At 40.2% G+C, this 27,442-nt stretch overlaps 1 protein-coding gene across 5 annotated transcripts in view; it reads left to right on the top strand.

The window, feature by feature from the left end:
• Window positions 1-11,871, top strand: part of SEPTIN7 (septin 7) — a 115,311-nt gene extending 103,440 nt beyond the window's left edge. For all 5 annotated transcript variants that reach the window (XM_046020724.1, XM_046020723.1, XM_046020721.1 and 2 more), the window contains 3 exons: window positions 4,891-5,026; window positions 9,072-9,211; window positions 10,795-11,871. In XM_046020724.1, the coding sequence (XP_045876680.1) occupies window positions 4,891-5,026; window positions 9,072-9,211; window positions 10,795-10,834 (316 nt within the window). In that variant the 3' untranslated portion in view covers window positions 10,835-11,871. The remainder of the gene's footprint in view (window positions 1-4,890; window positions 5,027-9,071; window positions 9,212-10,794) is intronic.
• The last annotated feature ends 15,571 nt before the right edge of the window (window positions 11,872-27,442 follow it).

Raw genomic sequence — 27,442 nt, 5'->3', positions numbered from 1 at the left:
GAGAGAGACCACACAAGAGGGGAGAAGTTTCAGAGGAGAAGCAGACTCCCTGCAGAGCTGGGAGCCCAATGCGGGACGCTATCCCAGGACTCCGGAATCATGACCAGACAGCATTTTTCTAGTAGCTATTCAGGTATTGTCTGTATCTGGCAAAGAAAATATCAAGTCACCAATTTAAATACTTGTTAAATCTTCAGGGAGTGTGTATCTTGTTCATCCCTGACTAGAGAGTATGGAGGTTGGTAGGCAATTGGAAGTAAACGGAGGTGAAGTTCCAGATAAAAGAAGATTCAACAAGGGGTTGTAAAGGAAAAGGAAGAAGAATTAGCAATATCCAAATGTTAGATCTCTTAAAGGAAGGTGACCCTCCAATAAGGGGAAGGCTAACTTACTATTTATTTATTTATTTATTTATTTATTTATTTATTACTGGTTTTGATAGACCTGCTTCTTCAAGTTCTTCCTTTGTTGGTTTTCTTTTGTATGTTTTACTTAAAATCACATTTGATTGGCGACTCTTTTATGAACTGTTGTCTACATTGGCACCAGTTATGACGGTTGGTATCTTGTTCCAAGTTGGGCATACCCTGTTACCTCATTTCCATATGTTATTTTTCTGTTTTGTATAGTTTTCTCCATCTGTAAGCTTGGGGAAACTTTTGTGGATAACAGATTCCTAGAAATGACTGAAAATACAGGCTTCCAAAAGCTGATTCTCAGCACTCTTTTGGTACAATACAGTTTTCATTGAAAGAGAAATAAAGACAATTTTCTGAAAATTTCCAAAGCTTTTTCAAAAAATTATATTTATTCAGTTGTATCTTTTACTGTTTGTTAAAATGTCCTTTCATGAAAATATAATGAGTATTGTTTTATGTTTGGATCTAATGCTCTCACTTGGCAAAATGAAGTGTTGTTATTTTTTTCCCAAAATTTCGGAAATTTTTATTGCTCTTGAAATCTAAGTGAAATTCCTTTGAAAAGTTTTGTATGAAAGTTGCTACATGTGTGTGTACATAGTGGCCTTACTAACCATTGGAGAAAAAGTATGTGAATGTGTTTGTTTAATGTGTTCTTCTGGAAAGACCACACATAATCTAAGTGAAATGTGGTTGTCTTCTGTTATACTCAAAATGTGGGTTGTATATAACACAACCACTGTTAGAACCTTACTAGGTTAGCCTTGTGTGATCCTTGCTGTGATTTTGCTGTTTGTCACATGAAAGGGTGAGTCATCGGTGGCTTTCAGGAACTATAACCCTTTAAAGTGATCCCTGGAAGGAGTTACGTTAAATCTTTGCGGATTTAAAAGAGAGATGCAGGTTATGTTATACCTTTTTATTTCTTTTTATTCTTCTACCAGGCCTTTTCATTTCTTTGGCAGAGTTGCTTTAAATTTCTCAGAGAAGTTTAAGTGTATAAGCTTTAGCCTATCTATGTGTGTAAAGAAGTTTCCATTAAAAAGCAGTTAGGCTATAATATAATTAAATGCTTTTTGCAGCCATCTAGTAAAAAAGGTTTTATCTGGAAAAAAATGTTTAATGTGATAGAAAAATTGACCCTTCTTTGTGTTTTCTACATTGTAAGCATAAATTTGTATTACAGTTTTTAAAATAACACTTTAATAAAGATGACTAGAAATGAGAGGCTAATTTAAAAATTAAAGGGATTTGAAAGACGTTTACTGGTAAGAGGCTTCAAAAAATCCATTTTAGACATATATATATGACTCTTTTTTAAACACTGGAATATCATTTCGTTTGGTCAGGAGTCAAATATTTTGACAAGGCTGAACAACTTGAAGTATCTCAATATGAAATTCTGCAAAATTTTTTTTGAAAGTACACATATTTAAATAGGTCTAGAAATCTGAGCAGGCTGTCAGAAGATAATTGCACAGCATTTTATTTTCATAATGACTTGGTATAATAATTACTGATAGAATTTTGGGAAAGAAATTAATTAACAAATTTTGCCATAAACTTAATATTTTAGGGCACAGACCTTAATTACTTAATTGTGAAATCTCTGAATTTGCCTTTAATTGTTGTTTTTAGTGTGGTTTACTGTAAGTGTTCTAAGTCTCTCTTTTTTGTTCTTTCAGATATGACATAGTTGAAGGCATATAAGTCTTTGTTTCCCAAAGACTTACACAGGTTTATGATGTAGAGATTTTTCATATTTAAGTTTTGAATTTAAAAGCAAAATTTCAAAACATAGCCTATTGTCTGGAGTCTTCTATTTTCTTGGAGTTCTTTAAATAAAAATCAAGATGACAGTGTTTACTTTTGTTTAGTTGGTGCCCTTTTCATGTGTAAATTATATGATAAATTCTTTATATTTAAATGATTGCCGCCTTCATTCCAAGGATAAAATTAAATGAACATTTTATAGAATATTGTGAGTAAGAATACATATTAAATTTTAAGATCACTCTGAAATTTTCTTTTATTTAATATATTTACAGTTTGGAGCTGTGTTTTCAAATTGCAACAATATTGTTGGATAATCTCTCTTGCTTAAACATACATATTCAACACTGTCAACAAAAAAATAGTTATTAGATTATTTCTTTTCTAGAGTTTAAAATGTTTTGAGGGGTGGAAGAAGTGAGGTTTATAAGACTCTTTCAAAGTCTAATAAAATCTTTGGACCTTCTCACCAGAAAAATGCTTGCATGGATACACAAATTTGGTATGTCATTTCAGGGGATTCATTCAGAGTTCTGCCAAAGAGATCGGAAGCCCCTCTATTAAAAATATCTGCCATAAAGATGAGAACTATGTTATTAGGAAGGCCCCTAACTTTTAATGAAATAATGATATTTATATTTAAAAGTTTATTTTAGTTAACCTCACTTTTTGAATGCAGGTTTTTAAGTTAATATTTGGTTTAGTTTCATTTTCAGAACCTCTGATTAATTGCTTAATTATTAAAATATACTGCAGGTTTGTAAGTTTACTTTTGGTGAAGAAATACCCTTTAGTTAACATTTTATTCAAATTTACACTAATAGCAAAAACAGATCTTGTTCACAGCAGTACTTCATGTCTTTGTCCTCGCTTTTTGCTAAGAAAAATCAGTAGCCAATGTTCTGTCCTGTTGCTTATTTAATATATCCCATCTGGCTCTGTAGTCTTCCTCCTTGACACAGAAGAAGAGTGCTGTAAAAATACTTAGCTACAATAAAGAAAAAATAAATACTTAGCCTCATTAGGAGAGAAGTCTACCATAATCAAAGTGTGTCACCTCAGGATTAAAGTGACTAACCTTAGAAGTTATAGGTGAAATCCAAGGCCTGATTTTGTTTTTGTTTGTAAGCCATGATTTAATTTCTTAAAGTGCTTTACTGAGGTAAAATTCACCAATTTAGAATGTGCAATTCAGTGGTCCCATCAGTGGTCAAAGCCTTTTGATGTGAAGGCAAAATAAACATGTTTATCAACGAAGTCAGAAGAGGACATGTCTCTTAAGTTGTCTTATGTGTTGAATAGTTTTCCAAGATCCTCAGTCAGGGAGCACAGGTTTCTTTCCTCCCTGGGACTGTAGTGAGTTACTGATACTTTGGCATTCCCTTTTGTCTCTTTAAGTATACTAGCCTTAAGATAAAACTCGTTTGCAATATTTTTCAACATGAAAATTTTGATCAAAATTGTGCAGAGATTTCAGGGCACCTGGGTGACTCTCTTGTTAAGTGTCTGCCTTCAGCTGAGGTCATGATCCCTGGGTCCTGGGATGGAGCCCCACATTGGGCTCCCTACTAAGTGGGCAGCCTGCTTCACCCTCTCCCACTCCCCCTGCTTTTGTTCCCTTTCTTGCTGTGCCTCTCTCTGTCAAATAAATAAATAAAATAAAATAAAAAATAACAGAAACAAAATTGTGCAGAGATTTGAGCCTGTGGACTTTAATGTCAGTAGAGTGAAATACTTCATTTAACTATACTTATGTCTGTTTTCCGACATTTCAGAAATACTTATCAGCATATTTATTTGCTTCTGATTCTCTCTCTTATATATCATCTGTGTATGTGTTTTATCACCTAGTATCTTTTTAAAATAAAAAATGAAGACAATGAAATATTTGAGTTAGGTGGAATGAATTTCATGAGCAGTGAAATTACCATGGCCTGGAAATTCTGCATACCTAAATGAAAAACTTTCTAGGGATTGATTGGTAGGTAGTATTTCCAACATGGTAATTCAGTTACTAAAATAAGTTTGATAATGAATCTTGGGACACTGAAAAAATAAAATAAAAAATAAAAATAAATTTGAATTAGTGTTAACTTATAATTATGATGTCAGTAGTTGTTACAAAAGAGATGATAACACTTAGAAATTTATAGAGCTTAAAGTAGTCTACATATATTAACTTCATTAGCTTGGTTCCTTTTTTCATATTAAAATTTTGTTTAAAGTGCAAAATTAAATAATTTTATTCTCATTTTCCATTCTGTGAGTATAATTTGGGAATGGTTCCTTTCCATTTTCCCTCTAAAGTTTATTTTATGTCATCTCTAGATTTGATACACACTAGGTTAAGAGAAACATTCTGCTAACAGTTTGTTTTTTATATCTATTTTCATAGTAATTATTTATTAGAGATCCAGGTTTAAATATAAAACTTTATGGAATGAAATTCTAGATTATAAGTATTTGTAAATTGTAAAACTTCTAAAGAATTTTTAACGCATTTATATATAAAACTTCAAATCTGTGTTCTATGTCATTTAAGATGGTGTTAGAATAATTGAAAAATTATTTTCAAACTTACTTTCAAAAATCAGAATTTAGTAGTGGAATTCAGCATATTTGTTTTCATCACTGTTTCAGAGTTTTGTATTGAATTAGTATTTTGACTTCTCATGTTTATCCTTAATGTTGACAACAGGAGCCCTCTCGCACAAATGGAAGAAGAAAGAAGGGAGCATGTAGCTAAGATGAAGAAGATGGAAATGGAGATGGAGCAGGTGTTTGAGATGAAGGTCAAAGAAAAAGTTCAGAAACTGAAGGATTCAGAAGCTGAGGTAATCAGCCTAACGTTTTCATCTTGTAGACACATTATTTCTTTTTTAAATTAGTAATATCTTTATTAGTATAGATAATAAAACCTTTCTACACATATTTTTCCAAATTTAATATAGTACCCTAATGTAATAAGATGGAGAAATAAAAGGAAGCACTTTGTTTATAATAATATATACTTCAGGGGCGCCTGGGTGGCTCAGTGGGTTAAAGCCTCTGCCTTTGGCTCAGGTCATGATCCCAGGGTCCTGGGATTGAGCCCCGCATGGGGCTGTCTGTTCAGCAGGAAGCCTGCTTCCTCCTTTCTCTCTGCCTGCCTCTCTGCCTATTTGTGATCTCTCTCTCTCTCTCTGTCAAATAAATAAATAAATAAACCTTTTTTTAAGAAAAAATATATACTTCAGTATGTAAGTGTTTGGCCATAAATGTTAGGAAGATATAATAGAATACTTAAAATGAATTATCAGTTTTAATGAGCAAATTATGAGAAATGAAATTATAAACTATTTCCTGTATTCAAGGTAGAAAGAGTAAAGATCAAGGGTTTGGGGTGGTTGTAAGAATAAAAACTTGTGTGAGAATTATAATAATAAATCAGAGTTATTTGCATATGAATGAGAAAATGAAAGAAAGAACTTTAACTAAACTAAGGGCTTGCCAGGATAAATTATAGACCGCCAAAGGGGAGAAAATAGAAGGAAGGTGATATTATTGTAAATGAGTTGGGCATATTTGTAATATAGTGTCAGAGTAATTGCCATTGTTAGCACATTGGTAGAGTAGTGACAAAGCATCCCAGCAAGCTTATCTACTACCTTGGATGTTGAGTCATACATTTAGTTTCTATAAATCAAAAAGACCTTGAAGACATTTCCTCACACTTCCTTCAAGAAGTGAAAGATGGAGGAAAAAACAATAACATGAGAATCGAGTAATAGTTGGTTTGATAGATACTAATATGATATATTTTTAAAATGACCTTTAATGTTAAAATTCAGTGAGATCCTTGTGTTCATATGTGGCTCCATTAATAATATTTGTATCTAAGTATATTAAAAGGGGATTCAGATCTATTTTTTTAATGTTCTTATGGTTGATCTGATTGCTTTTGTAATTATTGCATAAAATACCGAAACCCTCTTTGACTAAATAACCAAAAGTATTTTAATCCACTAAATAGAATGCATGGAGGTGAGTAAAATATTGAGTAATTTGGAGGAAATGTTTATATTCCACATTAGATTACTCTTAAATTACTAGGCTTTACATGTGATCTCTTACTTTGAAAAAAAAAATGGACAGCCACTTTGACTGTTGTTAAATTTGTCATAAACTTAATGTAGCAAAGATATGGAATACTTCCTTCTGGTTTGAGACTGCAAGCATTGCAGAAATAGGATCCCTAGCATCTGTTATTAATAAGATGACATTTTGGAGATTAAGTTTAGTTGTTTTACTTACCAGCCTTTTATTAATTTTGTCCATTTGAGTTTTTGCCCTTGCACTAACGAGTGAATAATCTGGAAAATCTATAACAGAGGGGAATAAAAACAGGAATAATGGAGAGTCTGTATTACCTCTACACTTAGATTTCATTGAAAATCTAAAAGTAGTTGAATTTACATTTGCTATAGACATATTTTAGAAACTGCTCCTAAGAGTAAATGTTATAAACAAATAATTATGAAACTAGCTGAAAAACCCTTCAAGAGTTTTATGATTTTTGTGAGTGGTGATAACAGTTTTGAGAAACTTTACTCTTTGAAGGATGGAATCTTTCTTAGCATTCGAAGAACCTGTAAAGAGATCTGCCAAGTTTCTCCTAATACTGTAAGCCATATAAGTATATAAATGTATAGGTGAAGAGACCTATTTAACCTTGTGTAATACAGTTTTTTCTCAAGTTAGAAATGTTTCTTTAGGGCACAGCTGTTAATATCCAGCAGCATAGTGCCTCCGGCACAGTAGTAAGCATTCTTAATGTATTTTGTCATTAAATCCACACCATAACCCTATGAGGTAGATACTATTGTCCATCTCCCTTTTTATACATAAGAGGAAGGAGAAAATAACTTGTCAGTGCCACATATTGTTGTAAGTTGAACCCATTAATTCTTTAAGTTTGCTCTTAATCACTAGGTAAGTCCACAATCATGTATCCACAGTTTCAAATCCTAAGTCTTTTTTTTTTTTTTTTTTTTAATATTTTATTTATTTGACAGAAATCACAACTAGGCAGAGAGGCAGGCAGAGAGAGAGGAGGAAGCAGGCTCCCTGCGGAGCAGAGAGCCTGATGCGGGGCTCGATCCCAGGACACTGGAATCACGACCTGAGCCGAAGGCAGAGGCTTTAACCCACTGAGCCACCCAGGCGCCCCTCAAATCCTAAATCTTAATAAGCTCTGAAAACTGCAAAATGAGACATAGAACTAATTGTTTTATTCCACTTGATGTGAATATTATAAAATTTACTGCAAAAAATAGTAATGTGTTTGATGCTAAGATAAGTGGTATCCTAGATAGCCCAGGAGGCGTTTTATAAATGTAGTTTATATACTTTTCTAAGTAATAATGCCTTTCTAAAATCTGAAAGAGTCAAAATTTTGTTAAGACATCTAACCCCTGACAGTCCTTTGAGAAGGCTTGTAACCTGTACTTTTTACCTACATGCAGTTAACACAAAAGATACTTATATGTAACAGAAATACACAGATAAGGAATGATGAATATCTGTGAACTTAACTACCCAGCTTAAAAAATAAGACCTCGTTAGTTCATTTTAAGCCCCTTTGTAACTCTCCCCTATAGTAGTTCTCTCCCTGCTTCTCTGAAGTAACTGTGAATCGTGTGTTTATGATTCCCTTGCATTTTTTTTAATAACTAGAGGCATTTTCCTATGTTCATATTTTTGATATTTTCTTAGTAACTTGTTTGCTATAATCAGGAAGATGGTTTCTCAAATTTGACTCATGTTTGTTTGCATTTATCTTAGATGGTTTTGTAGGAATTGCATGAACTTTTTGGAGTAAGAATAATTATGAAGTCACTCTTTGTGGTTTACAAAATAATTGAGAAAGCAAATTATATATGCAGAATTTTACTATCATCCAAATTTAGGATGTTAACTCACTGATGTAATATGATCATTAATAGAATATGATTCCTGGACATCTGAAGGTTGAATAGTTTTTCAGGTATTAAGTGTATTTAGGTTCAACCTGATTTTTTTTTTATTGGTGTAACTATTTTCTTCAGAAACAGGTTGACTAGTGCCTAAATGAAATTATTTAAGGAACCATTAGATAAGCTCTTTGTTTCTGCAGTTACTTTGCAAGAGTGTTTCTACTTCTCAGCTAGCATTCTTTATAGCATTAATTCTCAGTGTAGGAGAAATACCTGCATTGGAATCACTGGGGTGTGTTGAAAATGCAGATTTCTAGTCTTAACACTGAAAGATTCTAATTCAGTATGTCTGGGTAAGGTCCAGTGTTCTGGTAATTTGTATGAAGACTAACATTTGAGAAACATTATAGGAATTGGGGAGGCTTCCTCTGATCTTGAAGCCCTTTAAGTCCTTATCTACCTGCTTTCTTTCCACTTGTCTCAGCTTTCTGAACTTGGAATGAGGAGACGGGTTCAATCCTGGTTCTTCCAGTATTCTGGCTAATGACTTACACTCTGCGACTCTTTGTTCACCTGTACTGTGAGGACAGTGATGTTTTCCTTGCCTTCTTTCTTCATGCTTATGGGTAGTGAAAGATGAGATGATAAATAAGATAGAATATGTCCATTGTAAAGCTCAACACAACTATAAACTTGTAGCACTTTTTTCCCCCCATTTCCCAAAATTATTCTCTTGGGTCACTGGCCTTTAGGGTGGCAAGTCCTACAGAAGGAGAAATCCTAGACAACACTTTCCAGGTGGTATTCTGAATTTATAGCATAAGAACTCAGTGCTTGTACTTACAACATTAGAAGGCCTGGGTGAAACATACTTCTGTCCTGATATCTTAAACAGCTTTATTTTACATATTGTGCTCTGATTTAGCTCCAAAGGCGCCATGAGCAAATGAAAAAGAATTTGGAAGCACAGCACAAAGAATTAGAGGAAAAACGTCGTCAGTTTGAAGATGAGAAAGCAAACTGGGAAGCCCAACAACGTATTTTAGAACAACAGAACTCTTCCAGGTAATTAATATCAGATTCCTAAGAAATATTTATATTAATGTTTTAAGGAATTATTGTCTTGTTTATTTATTTATTTTTAAAGATTTTATTTATTTGAGAGATCACAAGTAGGCAGAGAGGCAGGCAGAGAGAGGGGAGAAGCAGGCTTCCTGCTGAGCAGAGAGCGCGATGTGGAGCTTGATTCCAGGACCCTGAGATCATGATCTGAGCCGAAGGCAGAGGCTTAACCCACTGAGCCACCCAGGCGCCCTGTCTTGTTTATTTTAAAAGACCTTACTCAGGGTGCCTGGGTGGCTCAGTTAAACAAGCCTGCCTTCTGCTCAGGTCATGATCCTGGATGGAGTCCCGCTTTAGACTCCCTTGGCTCCTGAGCACTTGCTCTCTCTCAAATAAATAAATAATAAATAAATAAAGACCTCACCCATTGTCACCCAAGCACAGTTAATTTCATGGATGAATATTTTTAATAGATGGATACAGTCTGTCTACTCTAACAGTATTTCTTTTCATTATAAATATCTTCCATGACATAACAGGCTTCGTAATTATGATTTCATAGCTTCATAGCATTCTCCGTAAGTGACTTACCATAATCGATTTCTTGTCTCCTCCCTTCAAATATTGGACAAAATAGTTTTGTTTGCTCATTGGCAAACATAGAAAACACTGCTACAAAGATCTTTTATACATTTAGGGGTACGTTTTACCCCTAGTTGTACTGAATTATTTCTTTAGGATTAAAGTTATTTCTTAAGATAAAATTTTGGATATCTGATTCCAAATACAGCTAATCAGTTACTTGTTCTTAGTTTACACAAAACCCAGTAATATTTGTACCTTGACTTGTTCTTTTTCTTGTTAGTCCCATTAAAAACTAAAAAGTTGTATCCCTATAAGAATTCTACAGTTTACCCTCACTGCTAAATATTTTCAGAGTTAGATATTTGTTCTGTAACATTGTCCTTCTATTAACTTTTCCCCTGCATAGAGGAAAATCTATTGGTAAAAGCAAACATAATGCAAAATTCAAAGGCAGTAAAAGAAAAGGATACTGTATTTGATGTCAGTTGATATTTTTCAGTTTGCACTATTTCATTTGGAAAAAATTGTTCTCATGCATTAAAAATGGGTTTTTGTCCTGTTTTTACTGTTTATCCTGAAATTTGGTCAAATATTGGATTATCTGTTACAGACTTGCATTGTCCTCATTATTCACTTCTAAACCTTATATATTTTTTTAATCTTTTTAAGTTTTATTTCTTTATTTACTTTTGAGAAGGAGAGCAGGGGGAGGGGAGGGTAGAGGGAGAGAGAGGATCTTGAGCAGGCTCCACAGCCAGTGGAGAGCCTGACATGGAGCTCAGTCTCACAATCCTGAGATCATGACCTGAGCCAAAATCAAGAGTCCAATGACATTAACTGACTGAGCCACCCAGCCACTCCTTTTAATTTTTTAAATAAAAACATAATGTTGGAAAAATCTAACATAGTTGTAGCTGGATTAGACATTGATGTTATCATATATTGTCTGTAATGTTTATAACATGGCTACTCACTTTGATTATTTTCCTTTAACCATTTAGAACCTTGGAAAAGAACAAGAAGAAAGGGAAGATCTTTTAAACCCTCTATTGACCACCAGTTACGTATTAGTTGCCAATATGCCAGCTTGGACATCAGTGTTTGTTGGATCCGTTTGACCAATTTGCACCAGTTTAATCCTTAATGATGGATTTAACAGCATGACAAAATTATTATTTTTTTGTTCTTGATGGAGATTAAGATGCCTTGAATTGTCTAGGGTGTTATGTACTTAGAAACTAACAGCTCTAAGTACCTTTCCTACATTTTTTTTTTGTTTTGTTTTGTTTTTTGTTTTTTTATTAAACAGATGTCTTCAATTTAGTGCAAGAAAACATTTTACTGTTGTACAATCATGTTCTGGTGGTTTGATTGTTTACAGGATATTCCAAAATAAAAGGACTCTGGAAGGTTTTCATTGAGGATAAATTGCCATAATATGATGCAAACTATGCTTCTCTATGATAATTATAATACAAAGGTTCCATTCAGTACAGCGTATACAATAATGTAATTTAGTCTAACACAGTTGACCCTATTTTTTGACACTTCCATTGTTTAAAAATACACATGGAAAAAAAAATCCTATATGCTTACAATGCACCTAGAGCTTTTTTATAACAACCTTTTTTTGTTTATTTGTTTGTTTTGGATTCTTGAAATATATGTTATTCTCATTTAGTGCCCTCTTTAGCCAGAATCTCATTACTGCTTCATTTTTTAATAACATTTTATTTAGGTATTTTCCATATATTGGCCCTGCTAAAATAGAATATAGCATCTTTCATATGGTAGAAACCAACAAGGAAACTTTCCTTTAATTCCCTTTTTACACTTTATGGTAAGTAGCAGGGGGAAAAATGCATTTATAGATCATTTCTAGGCAAAATTGTGAAGCTAACGACCAACCTATTTCTACCTATGTGCCGTCTCTTTATTTTACTAGAAATGGGAATCATGGCCTCTTGAAAAGAAAAAAAGTCACCATTCTGCATTTAGCTGTATTCATATATTGCATTTCTGTATTTTTTTTGTTTGTATTGTAAAAAATTCACATAATAAACAATGTTGTGATGTAATAGAGTGTGGGCTCTTAAATATTTTACAGCTGATACGCAAAACTAGAATATATTTGGATAGAAACTTTTCAACTTGAATTTGCTTCCTCCACAATTGTAATTCATCTTTTCTCTTGCATGTTTATTTCATTTGGAATGATTATGTATTGATTTTCTAATTTATGAGATATATAGTATCTCTGCTCATTACTATCTCATTAATATGTTATTCCTCTGAGAAAAATCCCAATTCATTCATCTTAGGTAAACTCTCATGTCCCTGGAAACTGAAACTTCTAACTGGAAAGAAAGTGGTATAATTTCACTAGGTCAAATGATACACATTTTAACATAATGCTTTATGGCATTTTAAGTACAATTAATACAACCAAGTTCATTACCATGAAAAGTTTCACTATGTTTGTTACGTTTTAAAATTAATGATCCAAGCAGAAGGAAGTAAGTGCTAATTCTTATTTTTGTTGGCTTCATACACTGAAGGATTTAAGCAAGTCAGTATGCTTGAAAAATCCTTAATGCGTTTCAAAGATACATAGATCCAAAATGTAAAACATAGATTATTCATGTTACATAATCTTGACTTTACGTATAAGTTCACCCCAGGGTTGCTGTATTTAAAGTAGATCTCATGAGGCTTTAAAAACATAATTTAGGAATACCACAGTAAACATTTATTCTTATTTGATGGCTGTCACTAGTTAAAAATTGTCTTGGAAAAGTTTTGTTAATCCTAAAATGCCTTCTGCTATTAGAGAACGTTAACATGGTATTTTTAAAAATAAATTGCTGGTTCATCCAAGACAGGTGTTCCAGAATAACTATAGGTAAAATATGTAGGGTTTCTTTTTCCCCCTATTTGTTTTGGTTCCTGTGTTAAGAAAGACTGGGTTAACACCTGTAACCAGAAGGATTTGGTTTTAGGGAGTTGACAACCTATTGAATTTGGAGAATGCAAAATGAAAAACTTTGTATAGACCACCTGCCTAACTAGTGAAGTATTACTCCTAGAAACAGGTCCTCATAGTTACCATTTAAAAATTCTGTATATTGTGATAAGTTTGTAAGTCACTTTTACTCTACTATGCTAGTAAAAATTTGCACAAATCCTTATCTGTGTCATACCTGAGGTTTTACCTGAATTTGATATGGGTCTTCTGATTGTTGGACTCCAGGCTTCTCAAGCATATTGAGGGCTGTTTTTGCTGTATGACCTATGAATTTCTGAGAACTGCTTTATGATTACTCATAATACATATAACATTCAGGAAGGCATAAGGAAAAGGCCAGCTTGTAAACAGAAAAACAAGCAATGCCTACTCTCCATTGTCTAGAGGCGTTACGTGACTGAAGCAACTTGGTAACCACTGTCTTTAAGTCTGCAGGATTGACCAAGTCAGGGGCAGTCCACTGACTGGTTTGGGCACCACAATGATAGACCTTTACTGCCACCTAGTGGGATGAGATCTACTTGTCTTGTTCTCAAGTTCACAAGTAACCAGGGAAGTTGATAAAATGAGTTGATTGGACGTATGGCTTATTTCTATGTAGCTTAGATCATACTCTTAAAAGCTGAAGAGATATATACAGGCTTCTGCCTCTTAGACTCATTAATTTGGTGTCACTCTACCACCTGCATATTCTGAGAACCTCCCCTCCTCCCTGCCCCACCTTTTGTGCCTTTTATCCTCTTGGAGAAACTGACCTAGTAATGTGGAGGTAGGTGTATAGTAGGTGAGGGAAAAGCAAGAGGAAAGTGTTTAAGATGGCCTGATAATGCAGCAAGAGCAGAATGTTGACATAGCAAGTCATCTAGATCACTATTTCCAAACTATCCTGTTTCCTTATTAAATATTTTTCAGCATGTATCCATAATTGCAATTGTATAATAAATTGTATGCATGTACTACTGTGTTACTGTGAACATTATGAAACAGACTTTTAAAGTGGGGGAAAAAAGTTAACACTCTTAAGCCCCAGTGAATTATCTAGCTCATTCCACTTTGGAAGCCATTGATTTAGGTAGTGTGTAGATCATTAATAATTTTGTTGACTCCCCAAGGATGTCCTAATGAAGACTGCTCTGGTATCCTATTTGATGTGAAAGGAAAAATTGTCTGCCACTCCAGTAAATTAAAGTCTTTTCTAATAAAAACCTTGCAAATGTAAACAAAAGTCCCTGTGTTTCATTCAGGGTATTTTCCCTGCCCTTTGTAATAACAATTATTCATGTATTGAACACTTACTATGTTCCAGATGGTAAGTTAACTAGTTTTTGTGCATTACCTTCATTTAACCCTTAATAGATACCAGTATCATCCTTTTACAGACTGGAAACAGGCTTGGAGATGTTTAGTGACTTACCTAGGAGAAAAGTGGTAACTGGCAGAGCTGGGTTTGAACCAGTCATGGTGATGACATCAGGGCCTATGTGCTTCAGTCTTATGCCATACGACCACCTGGAGTGTGCTAGAAAACCCTGAACACACTAATCTGTTCAAATCTCATCTCTGTGAACTGGGCATATTACTTTGTTTTCTGAACAGTTTCTTCAGGTATAAATTAGGGCCCTTATCTCCCTTGCTGGTTCAGAGTGAAGACTGGTCATGTGAAGGTATCTGGACCTCGAGAGATTATTTTTCCTTGGATGTTGATAGAAGCAGTGATGCTGGGCCATGACAAAGAGTATTGTTTCTCCTCAAGTTTAAATGATGGTGCATTTTTAGTAAGTTTGCATGGTGCTTTGGTAAGTCTCTAGACTTGCTTCTTTATAGGCACAGCCTTTTGGAGTTACTAAGTGAAGTATGTTTTGACAATAAGGTACATCGTGGAAATAAGGCAATTTTGGTAAAAAGTGGGTTTTCTACAGTGCCAGTAATGGGAGTTATAAAATATGTCATTCTTTGCAAGTAATGCTGAGATGGTTTATCAGAGTATCTCATCTCTGACATGGCTGAAAATTGGTTCTTTTCAAGCAAATTGGGTCCCATGATTTGGGATTAATCCATAGAATGTTCAAAGTTTAGTGTCAGCCGTTTTCAATAGAAAATAAGGGTTGACAATTTCCTGTGTTCTTTAGAAGACTTTCAAAGCTTCACAAGAAGAATGAAGACTATTCTTGGCTTGAACATTTGCCCCATGAGTGCTGGGCCCAGCCAAACAGCCTTGTATTAGCAAAGGAGGGTCAAGTAAAAGGGGAGCTTGTTCTGTGCCAGGCTCTCAAAGGGTAGGCTAAAACACCCTTGGCCACACAGAATCACTGTTTAAGGTGCAGTATTTGGACCTGCTGCAATCTAAAGCCATTCAGGCTTTCTGAAATCCTTTGGGACGGGGAAAGGCAGTAGTTGACACTTAAGAATAGGTGGAAGTTAATGTGGGGATAGTTAGACACTGCCAACAAATGTCTGTTCTCGCTCTCTTAAAAGTGGGCCTGCTTAGCTTCCTAGCTTTCAGGTGTGTTGCGAGGCACACTCGTTCATGCTGGATATTAACAAGGAAATGGACCCCAGAGTCCCTCTGGGATGGGGGTAAGGGTGAGGGGCTGGTTCTCACCAAAGTGTGGAGTACTGAACTGACTTGGTCTAGCAACGGTTTACAACTTTTCTTTTCCTCATTTAATTCCAGTGTCTTTGAATTTCACTGGTCTCTTTCATATTTAAATACATGCTCTGCTAGACTTGCAGGCACAGAAAAGTTCCCTGTATTTTGGATAAGCCAGTAATTTAAGCAGCTTGGCAAGTGGTGGGTGGAATGATGGGTGCACTGGTACACAGTTCTTGCTGTTAATGTGAACTTTTCCCCCTGCTCAGAAGTCAAGGAATCTGTATTTTGTCCAGTAGTAGTGGAGAGAGCTCTCAATTTTGTTTCTCATGTGATTATATAAATCTATGGCTTAGCATGGTTACTTTAAAAAAAAAATAAAGTCTTTGACCTAGACACCAAAATAAGATTTCCCTGAGACCTTAGTGTTGCTGGGTAGAGGTGCCAGGAACTCAGGTCGGCATTTTCTTTCCCTAAGTTCCACTTCATTAGTGCCTAATTAGACCCCATCCCTCAGAGTTAGGTGCTTGGAGTGGAAGATGGAGTAGAGGTTACTGAGGCAAGCTCTCCTTCTGTGATCTCTGAATATATATATATAATTTCTCTTTATATATAATATAAATATATTTATATATAAATATAAAACTTATAAAAATATAATAAATATATTTATATTATATATTATATATATTCAGATGGGGTTGACCCCTATATATATATATAGGGTTGAATATATATAAATATATATTTAAATATTTTACTATTTAATATTTAATTTTAATATTGAATTAATATAAAATATTAATTAAAATTTAATATAAAATATTAATTAAAATTTAATATAAAATATAATTAAATTAATTTTTAATATTTGATTTAAATATATAAAATATAAATATAAATAAATATATATATATTTACCTAATGCCTTGAAGAGGAGATGGGCTTTTTCTCCAACTTGTACTGTGAGAACAGAAGGATTCATCTTACCAAATGAGAATATTGTGATAATATTCAAACTAGGAAGAATACCTGTTTATCAAATGGGAAATTCAGCTGGGAATCCGAGGGAAGGAAAGGAAACCAGAGAAGAGTGCAGCGACAAGCCTATTGAGTACCTACTATGTGCCAGACACATAAAGTTCACACACATTCTCAGTTAAAGCTCAGTAGAATTCTACGGTGTGCCTATTTAACCCCTTTTAAAAAACAAGCAGACTAGGGGTGCCTGGCTGGATTAGTTGGTAGAGCATGTAACTCGATCTCAGGGTTGTGAGTGGGCTCCATGTTGGGTGTAGAGATTACTTATAAAAAAATGTTTAAAAAATATGGGGCTCCTGAGTGGCACAGTTGGTTGAGCAACTCTTGGTTTCGGCTCAGGTCATGATCTCGGGGTAGTGGCATCAAGCTCTGCACTCAGCAGGGAGTCTGCTTGAGATTCTCTCCCTCTGCCCTTCCCCGCCCCGCCTGCTCGCAGTCTCTCAAATATTTAATGAATAAATTTTAAAAAGCAGATTAAAGTTTCACTATATGATTATATAACATTTGTATTAGTTATTGCTACATGCGAAGCAACAAATGCCTTAGTAACAACTATAGTTAAACTGTAATAACATTTGTCATCTTAGTTTTTGTAGGCCAGACATTGACAGGGTGGTTCTGCCTGGAGAGCATTAAAGATGCTTGACTGGGCCTGGAGGGCCTCCTCCCAAGAGGGCTCACTCAGATCCTTGGCGAGCCGACCTCAGCCCCTTGCTCCATGGACGTCTCCAGGGAGCTGCTTGAGTGTCCTTGTGACATGGTGGCTGGCTTGGCCCCAGAACAAGTGATCTAAGAGCGAGCAAGGTACAAGCCCCAATGTCTTTTATCACCTGGCCTTGGAAGTCACACAATGTCACTTCCAAAATATATTTTTGCAGCTCAGCCCTGTTCAGTGTGGTGCGCAGCTGTACAAGAGCTGGAAGATGAGGAGGCTACTACCACATTTCATCTACTTTCTGGGAAACAGATGATTTTTCATTTTTACAAATAATGCTGCAGTGAGCATTTCTGTATACATCTTCTTGCCTAAATATACAAGAGTTTCTACAGGCTTAGGTATCAACATGAATAAAGCCGGCAAATCTGTGTGGCTTTGAGCTTCCTAAGCCTCTGTCAAGGTTTCTGGAAGGCATCATGTAGAATGAGTTACCCCTCGCCCCCTCCTCACTCAGACCAGATGTCCCCATAGGTCCAACCCACAGCCTTCGGTAATCCCAGGCTCATATCTTTACAGTCTATTCTTGACCAGAGAAGAGAGCAAGATCTCTCCCCCTGCCTTAGAGTTTTTCAAACCTCAGAGAAGAACTGCAACGGCCCAGCATGGCAACTGGCACAGATGTGGTCACTGAGAGGACCGCCATGGGCCAGAGAGCACCTCTGCTCCCTCCAAACCTTGTCTCCCCCTAAGGATTATGGGTAAATAAGGTGCCAAGGCTGCAGCCAATATGGGCCTTTGAATCAGTTCAATTCACCCTCACCCCACACTGCAGTTCTGGGCCATCTGGGGATTTGCCTACCCTACAACCTTCTTTCCCACACCCAGGCAGTCCCTAAACCTTGGCCCTCATGAGACTGCACCTCTCTCCCTTCCCCCTGGCAGCCTGTCCTGGATGTCAGTTTACACTAGGCTCCAGGTGCTCACATCCCAGCACCAACCCCATCCCCAACCCTACCAAGGCTGGATTCCTACTGGTACCCCCAAATGACTGTCAAATAGCTCCTCCCTATTTATCGATTTTTTTCATGAACTTTTTAAATTTATAATTTTTGCAAAAAGCACTTTTTTCTGAACTATTGCTGAGTCATTTGTAGCTCCATGCCCCTTGTATTAAATGCGTAGGTGTGTATTTTCAAGAAACAAGGAAATTCCCTTATAATAACAGTACAATAGTAAAAATTTGGTGAAATTTAATGAGCTTTTAATAAGATAAAAACACTTAAATATCCTCTGGCTACCTTATCTTCCAATATATATTTATGTATTCATATTTATGTAGACCGCATTATGGCCCAAAGCCCCCAGTTCTGGCTGTTGTGCTTGCATTTTCCTTAACATAAATTTAAAGGGGATCACTCCAGTGTCCCAAGGCCTTGACCCCTCTGGCATCAGTAAACGTGGATTGATTGCATGAAATCAGTGGCAGTATTGACATCGGAGTTCAGGGGCCAGGCTCCCAGTTCATTTCTCTGTACACCATGTGGGGGCAAAGTCATTCTTTCCCATTCATCCACTCATGAATTCATTGATTCATTGATTCATTCGTTCAATGATTCATTCCATCCACCTTCTCTGAGCACCAAGTACCATGCGCGGGGCAGCTGGGAGACATGGGGTGTGCATACGCCCCCTATGCACGGGACAGAGGTGCCTGATGCTCCTGTCCTCTAAGAACCTGTGACCTTTGATACAAACAGGTATGAAGCATGATAAGGGGACACTCTTAGCGTATGGCCACAGGGACAACTGGGTGTGGTCAACATTTGCTCCTGTGTGAGGGTCCCGTAATGGCGGAGACCCTCAGGCTCCCTTTCCCAGACGGCGCTGGGCCCGGCCTTGGCCCCAGGTGTCCCCAGCCCCGCGCTGAGACCTCTGCTTGCGACTGCGGGAGAGCGGAATCCCACCGCCATCTCCGGCGGGGCTGGGGTTTGGGGGAGGGGGGCGGGTGGGAAGTCGGTCGGAGGATTAGAGGAGCGGCAGGGGGTGTCCCCAGGCCTGCCCCGCGCTTGAGGAAGGCGGGCTCCCCTGCGCCCCCTGGCGGGCGTGGATGCCTGCGCAGGGTCGGGCTCCCCACGCGTGTAACCTGGAGACTCCATCCCCTGCACGCGTCCACGCCCCGTCCCTCCCGGCCTCTGTCTCTTGGGGTGAAGCGGGGGGAGGGGGGCATCTATGGGAACAACCCCTGCTTTGCTCCCACGGGCCGCCATTCCAGCGTCGACAGCGGCTGGTGGCCACTGGGACAGAAGGTGGCAGCATCTCCACGCGGGCTGGGATCGGCGCTGAAGGGGCCTTTCCTAGGAGCGGCTCTGAGTGAGGGCCTCCCCTAGCTAGATTCCACACCACTGCACAGTCGGATTTTATTTTGCTTCAGAAATACTTCAGGACCTTCTGTTACTTTTATTTTTTTAGGAAGAGTTTAAAGAACGTCGCCAAAGTCACTTAGACTCTTGAAACAGAACATTAGAACCCAAGAAAACGTCAGTGGTGTTGCCATTCTTCAAAAAGTTAAACATAAGATTACTATGTGACTCAGACTCTGGGTCATATCCTCGGAGACTTCCACTTCTGGGCACGTACTCAAAGGACGTGAAGGCAAGTCTCAGGCAGATACTTGCACACGCTTGTTCACAGCAGCGTATTCACAGCAACCGAAAGGCGGAAGCTTCTCAAGCGCGAGGGACACACGTGTGGACAGACAAAGTGTGGCCTGTGCCTGCCGTGGAAGACAACGCAGCCCGAGAAAGAGGAAATTCTGACACTGCTGACCGTGCTGCAACACGGGTGATTTAACTTCGAGCGACATTATGCCAAGTGATAAAAGCCAGACGGCAGACTCCAAAGGACAAATGTTACAAGATTCCACTTTGAAGAACCATCTAGAACAGGCAAAGGCAGAGGGGCAGAAATCAGACTAAAGGTCACTAGGTTCTGCGTGGAGGCACTGGGGAGTTCTTGCTTGGTGGGTACAGAGTCTCTGCTTGGGGTGTTGGAACTTTTTGAAAATAATAGTGATGTCTGCACAACACTGGGAGCATCATTAATGTCGCTGAATCGTACAACTCTGAGTTTACCTCTCTTCCTCCCGGGGCCAGGGACAGCACAATGACAGAACCAATGCCTGGAGTCATGTAAGTGGAAGGGGCAGGCGTTGAGCACGTTGCAAAGCACACAGATCAGTGTGGGCAGCCTCCCTCCAAGAGGCCCGCAGCAGTGGAGAAGCTCCCTCCTAGCCTCACATCTCCCTGGGAGTGCCACTTGGTGATTCAGCATTGTTTTGCTTTCCTGGGGGGAACTGACCTTGGTCTGGGTCTGCTTTGGCTTTTTGCACCTCTGGCCCCAAGCATCCCCGAGACAGAGAGTGACCATGACTGTTGTTGAATAAAGCATGGCTGGCTGAAAGCCCAGGTTAACACAATGGGGAGGAGACTAACCCTCTCTCCTACCTCATCTCCGTGGACCTTCACCCCACCCCCCTGCAGCCCCTCCCATGCCCTGTCCCTCTGCAGCTCAGTCTCCCTCTCCCCTCCTGTAGAAATCTCCACCCACGCCTGTTCTTTCCTCAGAGGCTCCGGGGACCCCCGGCCCCACACTCTGCCTCACCTCTCTCCCTCCCCAGCCCCGTGTACACTGCCCAAAAGGCACATCAAACGTTCACTTATGTCTCCAAACGCTGGGGAGGGCAAGAGTTGGAAATTTGAAATTTTAAAAAATGACATCAAATGACTTACTATGGGAAACTAGGATTTGTTTTAGTCCTGGATTTTGCTGTACTGGTTTGCAGTTTTAAGTTACTTTTATTTTGAACCACGTGGGTGGGTGGTCGAGGCGCTAGTCTTGGAGGGTTTATATCCTGTCCGGCATCTTGAACTGGCCCTGCCCGGCCTGCCACAGAGGTGGGTCTTCTCCCTCCAGCGTCTCACTCACTCTCATGGGGGTCTCCCCATCATATCGCAGGGGAGGCCAGGCCAAGGAAGAGCAGGGAGAGCAGGAGGTGGAAGGAGCCTTCAGCCTGCCCCGGGGGAGTTTGCTGTCTGTGTAGTGGGGTGTGGGGCCGTCCAGCTACCCAGTGGAAATGCTTAGGAGTGATGAGACTGAAGGAGGGAGTGAGGGAGCAGCTGGGGTTGAGGCCAGCATGGAGAGGAGGACAAGCACCCTCGTGGTGCCCATTTGGCCAGATGCCCTCTTGTCCCTGACCAAGGACAAGAGGGCATCTGCTTCCTGATGACAGGAAGGGGCAGACACCAATGGGAGTCTCCTGGGAGTATCAGCTTGGCTGGGGGAAGCGGGCACTGGGATTAGGATTCCCCAGTGACCTCACCATGTCCTCCGTGGATGAGTGGACCTCTCTGGAAAACGGGTTTGATGGCACTCAGGTGCCCCTTCTGGAGTTGTGACAGCGCACAGTGGGCCTGTCACAGGGTTACTTTGAGTTGGACACTTGAAAAGCCTGTTGGCATTGCCTAGCAGGTGGCCCCATTATGGGAATGGGTGTGTCGGTGGAGGCCCCTACCTGTGCCCTGCCCACTTCTCTGAAGAAGGTTAAAGGAGGGGGGCAAGTCTGTACCAGTATCTCCCCCCACCCTGGAGAATTGGGAACACAACTCCCAGAGGGCACCAGGGAGGCACTGCCCCAGCATCAGGCCCCTATGCAGACTAACGTCTGGCTTCAGCAGCTGCAGCGGCACTAAGTTCCTCCGACTATATTGACCTTTTTGGATTTTAAGAATCCAAAGGGCTTCAGTTTCTTCCTCTGTCAGACGGGAGCCGTTTCTTTCTGACCCGCAGCTTAAAGAACTCTTGTGCTAAAAGGGGCAGCGGATGCGAAATACTTTCCCTGTGTCCGAGGCTGCCGGCCCACAGTCACTGGCATTCCCACGGTGAAGAAACGTGCCCGCGTTGCCCCTTGACAAGTGGATTCACAAGCCTGTGCTTTGGAATGAAGCTCCTGTAGATGGAAACACGCGCAGATGAGTGATGCTTCCTGCTTTTGCAAGTCAGCACAGCCAAGGGGCTGCGGATGGCAGAGCAACCAACTGGTCTGGCCTCAGAAGAAGTGAGAACCCGGAGCCAAAGTCAAACCTGGCCAGTGGAAGACCTCCAGGCACCTGGGAGTCTCTCTTGCGGATGTGCACCGGCGCATGTCAGGGCAAGTTTGTGATACCCACTCTTGGGCCTTCCCTTCACTCCTGGTTCTATCACTAAAGAGAAAGGACCCCCTGAAAGTGAGAGGAGGAAGAAGTGGGAAACCGATTTTCTTGTGGCTGAACTTTTGTCAGTCTTTTGCGAAAGAGCACAGCCCTGTTCATCCCCAGGAAGCCAGTGAGGCCAAGGCAGCACAAGACACGGCAGGATGAATTTCTGGAGCTTTGGCAGAGGTAGGTTTGGAACGCGTCCCTTGGGAGGGGCAGACAGAAGGTGCTAGAAGAATCAGCAAGGCCTAGCTTGCATACAGCGTTGTCCTTAGCTTTAACAAGAGGGAGGCTTTGCAGATGGGGTGCAGTTTTCTAAAAGGCATCGGGTTATCAAAGTCCATTCAGCTCAGAATATTTCCACGGCTCTCAGAGCCATGCATCAGGCAGGGTCCTGTTCTGGTCCTACTGATCGACCCTGAGCAAGCTCCCTTCTGCTGTCCTGGATGCCTCCTGTGGAGAATGGAGACTCTTGTCTGTACCTCGCAGTGTCCTTGGGAAGATAAAATGCTTCTATCAAGTGCCTGGCAAAGTGTCTTAGGTGCAGTAAGTGCCCAGTAAACATCGGCTCAGCGGGATGGTAGCTGAAAGTTTGAGAGATTTCGGTTGTTTAGTTTTGTGGGTGTTTTATTTAAGTAATTTCTTGTTCATCCTTGAAGGGTGGGGGCAGAGTGGGCTCGTGGCTGGTGAGGAGACAATGAAGGTGTTTTTCTCCTTGCAGGGAGAGACTTTACTGTTCTTAAGATCTTGACGTCCTTTACATATGGAAAAACTTCGTAGTTTTAAGGCTGTTGCCCTTCATGGCCCCAAGAAGCAGAATGAATGTGTTGCATTTTGGAGGCTCGGAAAGGGCACAGTGGGCTGAGCCTACCATTCAGCCCCCAGGGACTGGGAAGAACAGCTGTGAGTTCACCTGTGGGTGGGGAGAGGGCTGCAGGGATCCTGCGTGGAGAGCCCTGGGCAGGCCCAGGTAGGAGGGTGATGGCGTCCTCCTCGGCAGGGCCTGCCAGACAGAGGGAGGAGGCCAATGAATGTGCGCTGTGGGGCGAGACTGCCGCATTGCCCAGGCAGGGGGAGCCACAGTGACCTGGACACCTGGAGGACATTTTCAGGGCGATGGGCCCCCACTCCCACCCAGAGATGTGGGATCCAAAGGAGGAGTCCTAAAATGTCTGATGTTAAACACCTCCCGGTCTTAGTAGGTGGTTCCTAATAAATCAGAGGGGAAACATCTAACATCATCTGCATCTCGAGGTGAATAATTCCTTGTGAACGAGGCACAAAGATAACGTGGGTCACATGTGCTTGGAATCTCAGCAAGCCAGCGCCAGACAAAACTCCCGGGTGTCTTTTTTACCTGGTGGTTTCTGTTCTCTTGACATCAAACTGATAGAGGCCTGATGATCAACAAACTGTATCCACCCAGCGACAACACAGGGCTTGGGGGGCAAGGAAGAAAAAGAACCCAATACTATTCCTATAAATGAAAATGTACCGTGTGAACACATGACACATATTTATAAGGACACTCACCCATTCAGAGATGTGGTCTCATCCTGGTGAAGGAGATGGGCGTGGGGACAGACCGAATCCATAGGGAAAGAGAGTGTCAGGAGAGGGCCGCCTGGCCTGGCAGGGATGCCTGGGTCCTGAGGTCTGAAGGATGACTCCAGCAGTTCTCTGTAGAGGCCACTCAAAGAGGTGAGAGCCAGGAAATATGCTGGGCGTGAACCATGAAGTCTTTGTCCCAGATGCTGTCAAACCTTTAGGCCATGCATGAAGCCCCAGGGAATTTGCTGGATGCACAGAGAGCTTTTCAGGCTGAGTCTGCCTTTCTGTTCATTTTGAGTGCCTGGTGTTGCCTCGTTGGGACCCTGGCTCCTGGGTGGGTTCCTATGGCCCCCTGGCAATTTCTCAGGTTCCAATAAACACAAACAGCTTGTGTCTGATGGGGGCTTCCTCCCTGATTTCTTTCAAGAATGACATTGAAAGTAAATTGTTCTATTTAAAGTGTTGGATCCTAATACATCCCACTGGAAAAATTCTCTTTCTCTGTGCTGCCAGAATTCTCCTTCACTAACGGGCTTTGTGGCTTTTCCAGAAGAACCACAGCTGGGAACCAGGCTGCACCCTGGGGCCGTGTCCCAGCTGCTGACCCTTCAGTGACAGGAATTGTCTGTGGACTGCCCTTGTTGGGGAGATGGGGAGTGACTGTCATGCTGGTCATTGATGCTGGTGACATGTGTCTTTATCCAAAGAGATGCATTGGAAACTTAGTGCTCTGTCCTCCAAAGAGATCTCAGTCTTTTTGGAGGAAATGGTTAAGTCAATTATGATATAGGCAGACAATGTAATATTTTGCACCCATGAAAAATCCTACTTTTGAAGCATTCTTATGAACTTGGGGAAAGGTTCATGTCACAACCATTCTGATAATCCTTACCAGTGCCTCTGCCCCACAACACCCGCCAATGGGAGAGGATCAGAAGCACAAACAGGCCACACCCGAATATACTGGAAATTACTCTTTGGCTGGTTTCCATCCTATAGTAATTGGTCTGCTTTTCAGATCTCATGAGCCAGAAGAGATGGCCCCAGGATCACAGACTTTGCAATTCCCGGAGCTCAGCGGCTCCCGGTCCAGCAGGAAAGGCTTGGCCCCTCAGGCCTTGGCTCCTTCCTACTGGGGGTGGGGGGTCAAGGTCACAGTCAGGGCTCAGGGTCGGGGTTCAGGGGCTGGGGTCCTGGCGGTTCCAGGACACGCTGCACATGAGGGCTGTGCCTTCCCGCCTCTCACACCAGGTCCTCAATCATGCCTGAAGCATAGTCTCAGGACCCTGGCCTACAGCGTAAAGAGTCCCAGGAAAACTAGACATTTAGGGATATTTGGACATTTGAAAAAGCCCAAGAAAACCAGGCGACCCCTGCGACCCCCATCTGTATCCTGGGGTGAAGGGCATCAGGAAGCATGGGGCCCAGGACTTCCTGAGGTGAAGGAGTCCTCTGCTCCCATCCCCACTGAAAGTCTCCCCTGTTGATCTCCACAACCAGAACTCCAAGTTGGAGGCACTGCCACATGGGACTGGAAAGAGATGTTGCTGGTGACATTACTGAGCAAGTGCAAGAAACAGCTTTCTAAGCTCCTTGAGATTCAGCCCACAGGAGATTCTCCCTCATGGCTAATAGCAAGTGTCCTGCAGAAATAATCAAGGAAGGTCCTAACAAAAGAAGGGGGCGGTTTGGGTGGAGTGGTACAGGCACAAGGATGGCCAGAGAGATCGCAGAGGTAAAACTGAGCATCCAGAAATGAGTCCTCACGTTTACAGTCACTTGAATTTCAGGAGTGACGAAATAGTTCACAGGGGAAGGAACAGCCCTCTCCAGCAATGGTTCTGGTACAGCTGGACATCTACATGCAAGAGCTCGACCCTGTAACTCAAAATGGATCAAGGACCTAAATGTGAGAGCTGAAACTAGAAATCCCTTAGAAGAAAACGTAGGGATAAATCCTCATGCCCTTGTATTTGGCAGTGGTTTCTTAGAAATGATGTCAGAGCATGAACAATAACAAAAAATAAATAAATTAGACTGTCAAAGTTTCAAACTTTTCTGCCTCAAAGGACACTATCCAGAAAGATAAAAGAACCCATAGAATGGGAGGAAATAATTGCAAATCATGTATCTGGTAAGGGACTCGTACCTAGAATATGTAAATAACTCTTACAATTTAATAATAAAAAGACAACCCAATTTAATAAATGGGAAAGGTATCTTAATAATCCTTGTCCAAAGAAGATATACAGAGTCATGGGGAAAATGTTCAACATGACAAGCCTTCAGGGGGATGCAAATCAAAACCACAACCAGATACCAAATCACAACCAGTAGGGTGGCTATTATTAAAAATCAGACAATAACAAGTGTTGGTGAGGAAATGGAAAAGGTGAAAGCCTTACACACTGCTACGGGAATGGAAAATGGTGCATTCATTGGAAAATAGTCCTAAAGTTCAACATAGGATTACCATTTGACCCAGCAAACCCACTCCTAGGTATATCCCCGAGAGAACTGAAAACATGTGTCCACACAAAAACTTGACCATGAATGTTCATAGCAGCATTATTCATAATAGTCAAAGGTGACAAGAACCCAAATGTCCACCAACTGGTGGATAGCAAAATGTGCTATATCTGTGCAATGAAATATCACTTGTTATAAAAAAAGGAATGAAAAAAAACAAAATAAAAAAGGAATGGAGTTCTAATAAGGTGCTAGCTCATGGATGAACCTTGAGAACATCATGTTAAATGAATCCAGTCACAAGAGACCACATATTTTGATGATTCTATTTTTATGAAATGCCTAGAAGAGGCAAATCTGTACAGTCAGCAAGTAGATTGGTGGGTGGCTGCCTAGGACTGGGAGATGAATGGGGAAGGGGGTGACACATGGGTGTGGGAGATGATAACTAAAGTGTACAGGTTTCTTTCTGAAACAATGAACATGTTCTAAAATTAATTGTAATGATGTGGCCCGACTCTGAAGATAATATGAACCACTGTATTGTACATTTTAAATGAGTGAATGGTAAGCTGTGTGAATTATATCTCATTAACGTTGTTACCAAAAAAACCTTAGGGACTGATTAAAGAGTCTTTACTTAAAAAAATTCCCATATATGTAAGGCATGAATTGCTCTAAGAAGCAAGGGTTACATGAGTAGGTTAAAGTCACTTGTCTGTATTCATCACGGGTGTGCGAAGGGGTTGATTCTTTTTTTTTTTTTTTAAAGAGAGGTCTTTTTTTTTTTTTTTAAGATTTTATTTATTTATTTGACAGAGAGATCACAAGTAGGCAGAGAGGCAGGCAGAGAGAGAGGAGGAAGCAGGCTCCCTGCAGAGCAGAGAGCCCGATGTGAGGCTCGATCCCAGGACCCCGAGATCATGACCTGAGCCAAAGGCAGCGGCTTAATCCACTGAGCCACCCAGGTGCCCCAGGGGTTGATTCTTGATTTAGTCAACTCCTATGTATGAAAACAAGGCAAAAAAGGCATAGTCGTATATTCTGTCATAAATGCCCTCTCCAA

Source organism: Meles meles, chromosome 10 (assembly GCF_922984935.1).
Source record: "Meles meles chromosome 10, mMelMel3.1 paternal haplotype, whole genome shotgun sequence".
NCBI lineage: Eukaryota > Metazoa > Chordata > Mammalia > Carnivora > Mustelidae > Meles > Meles meles.
This window is presented reverse-complemented; position numbering and strand designations above follow the sequence as displayed.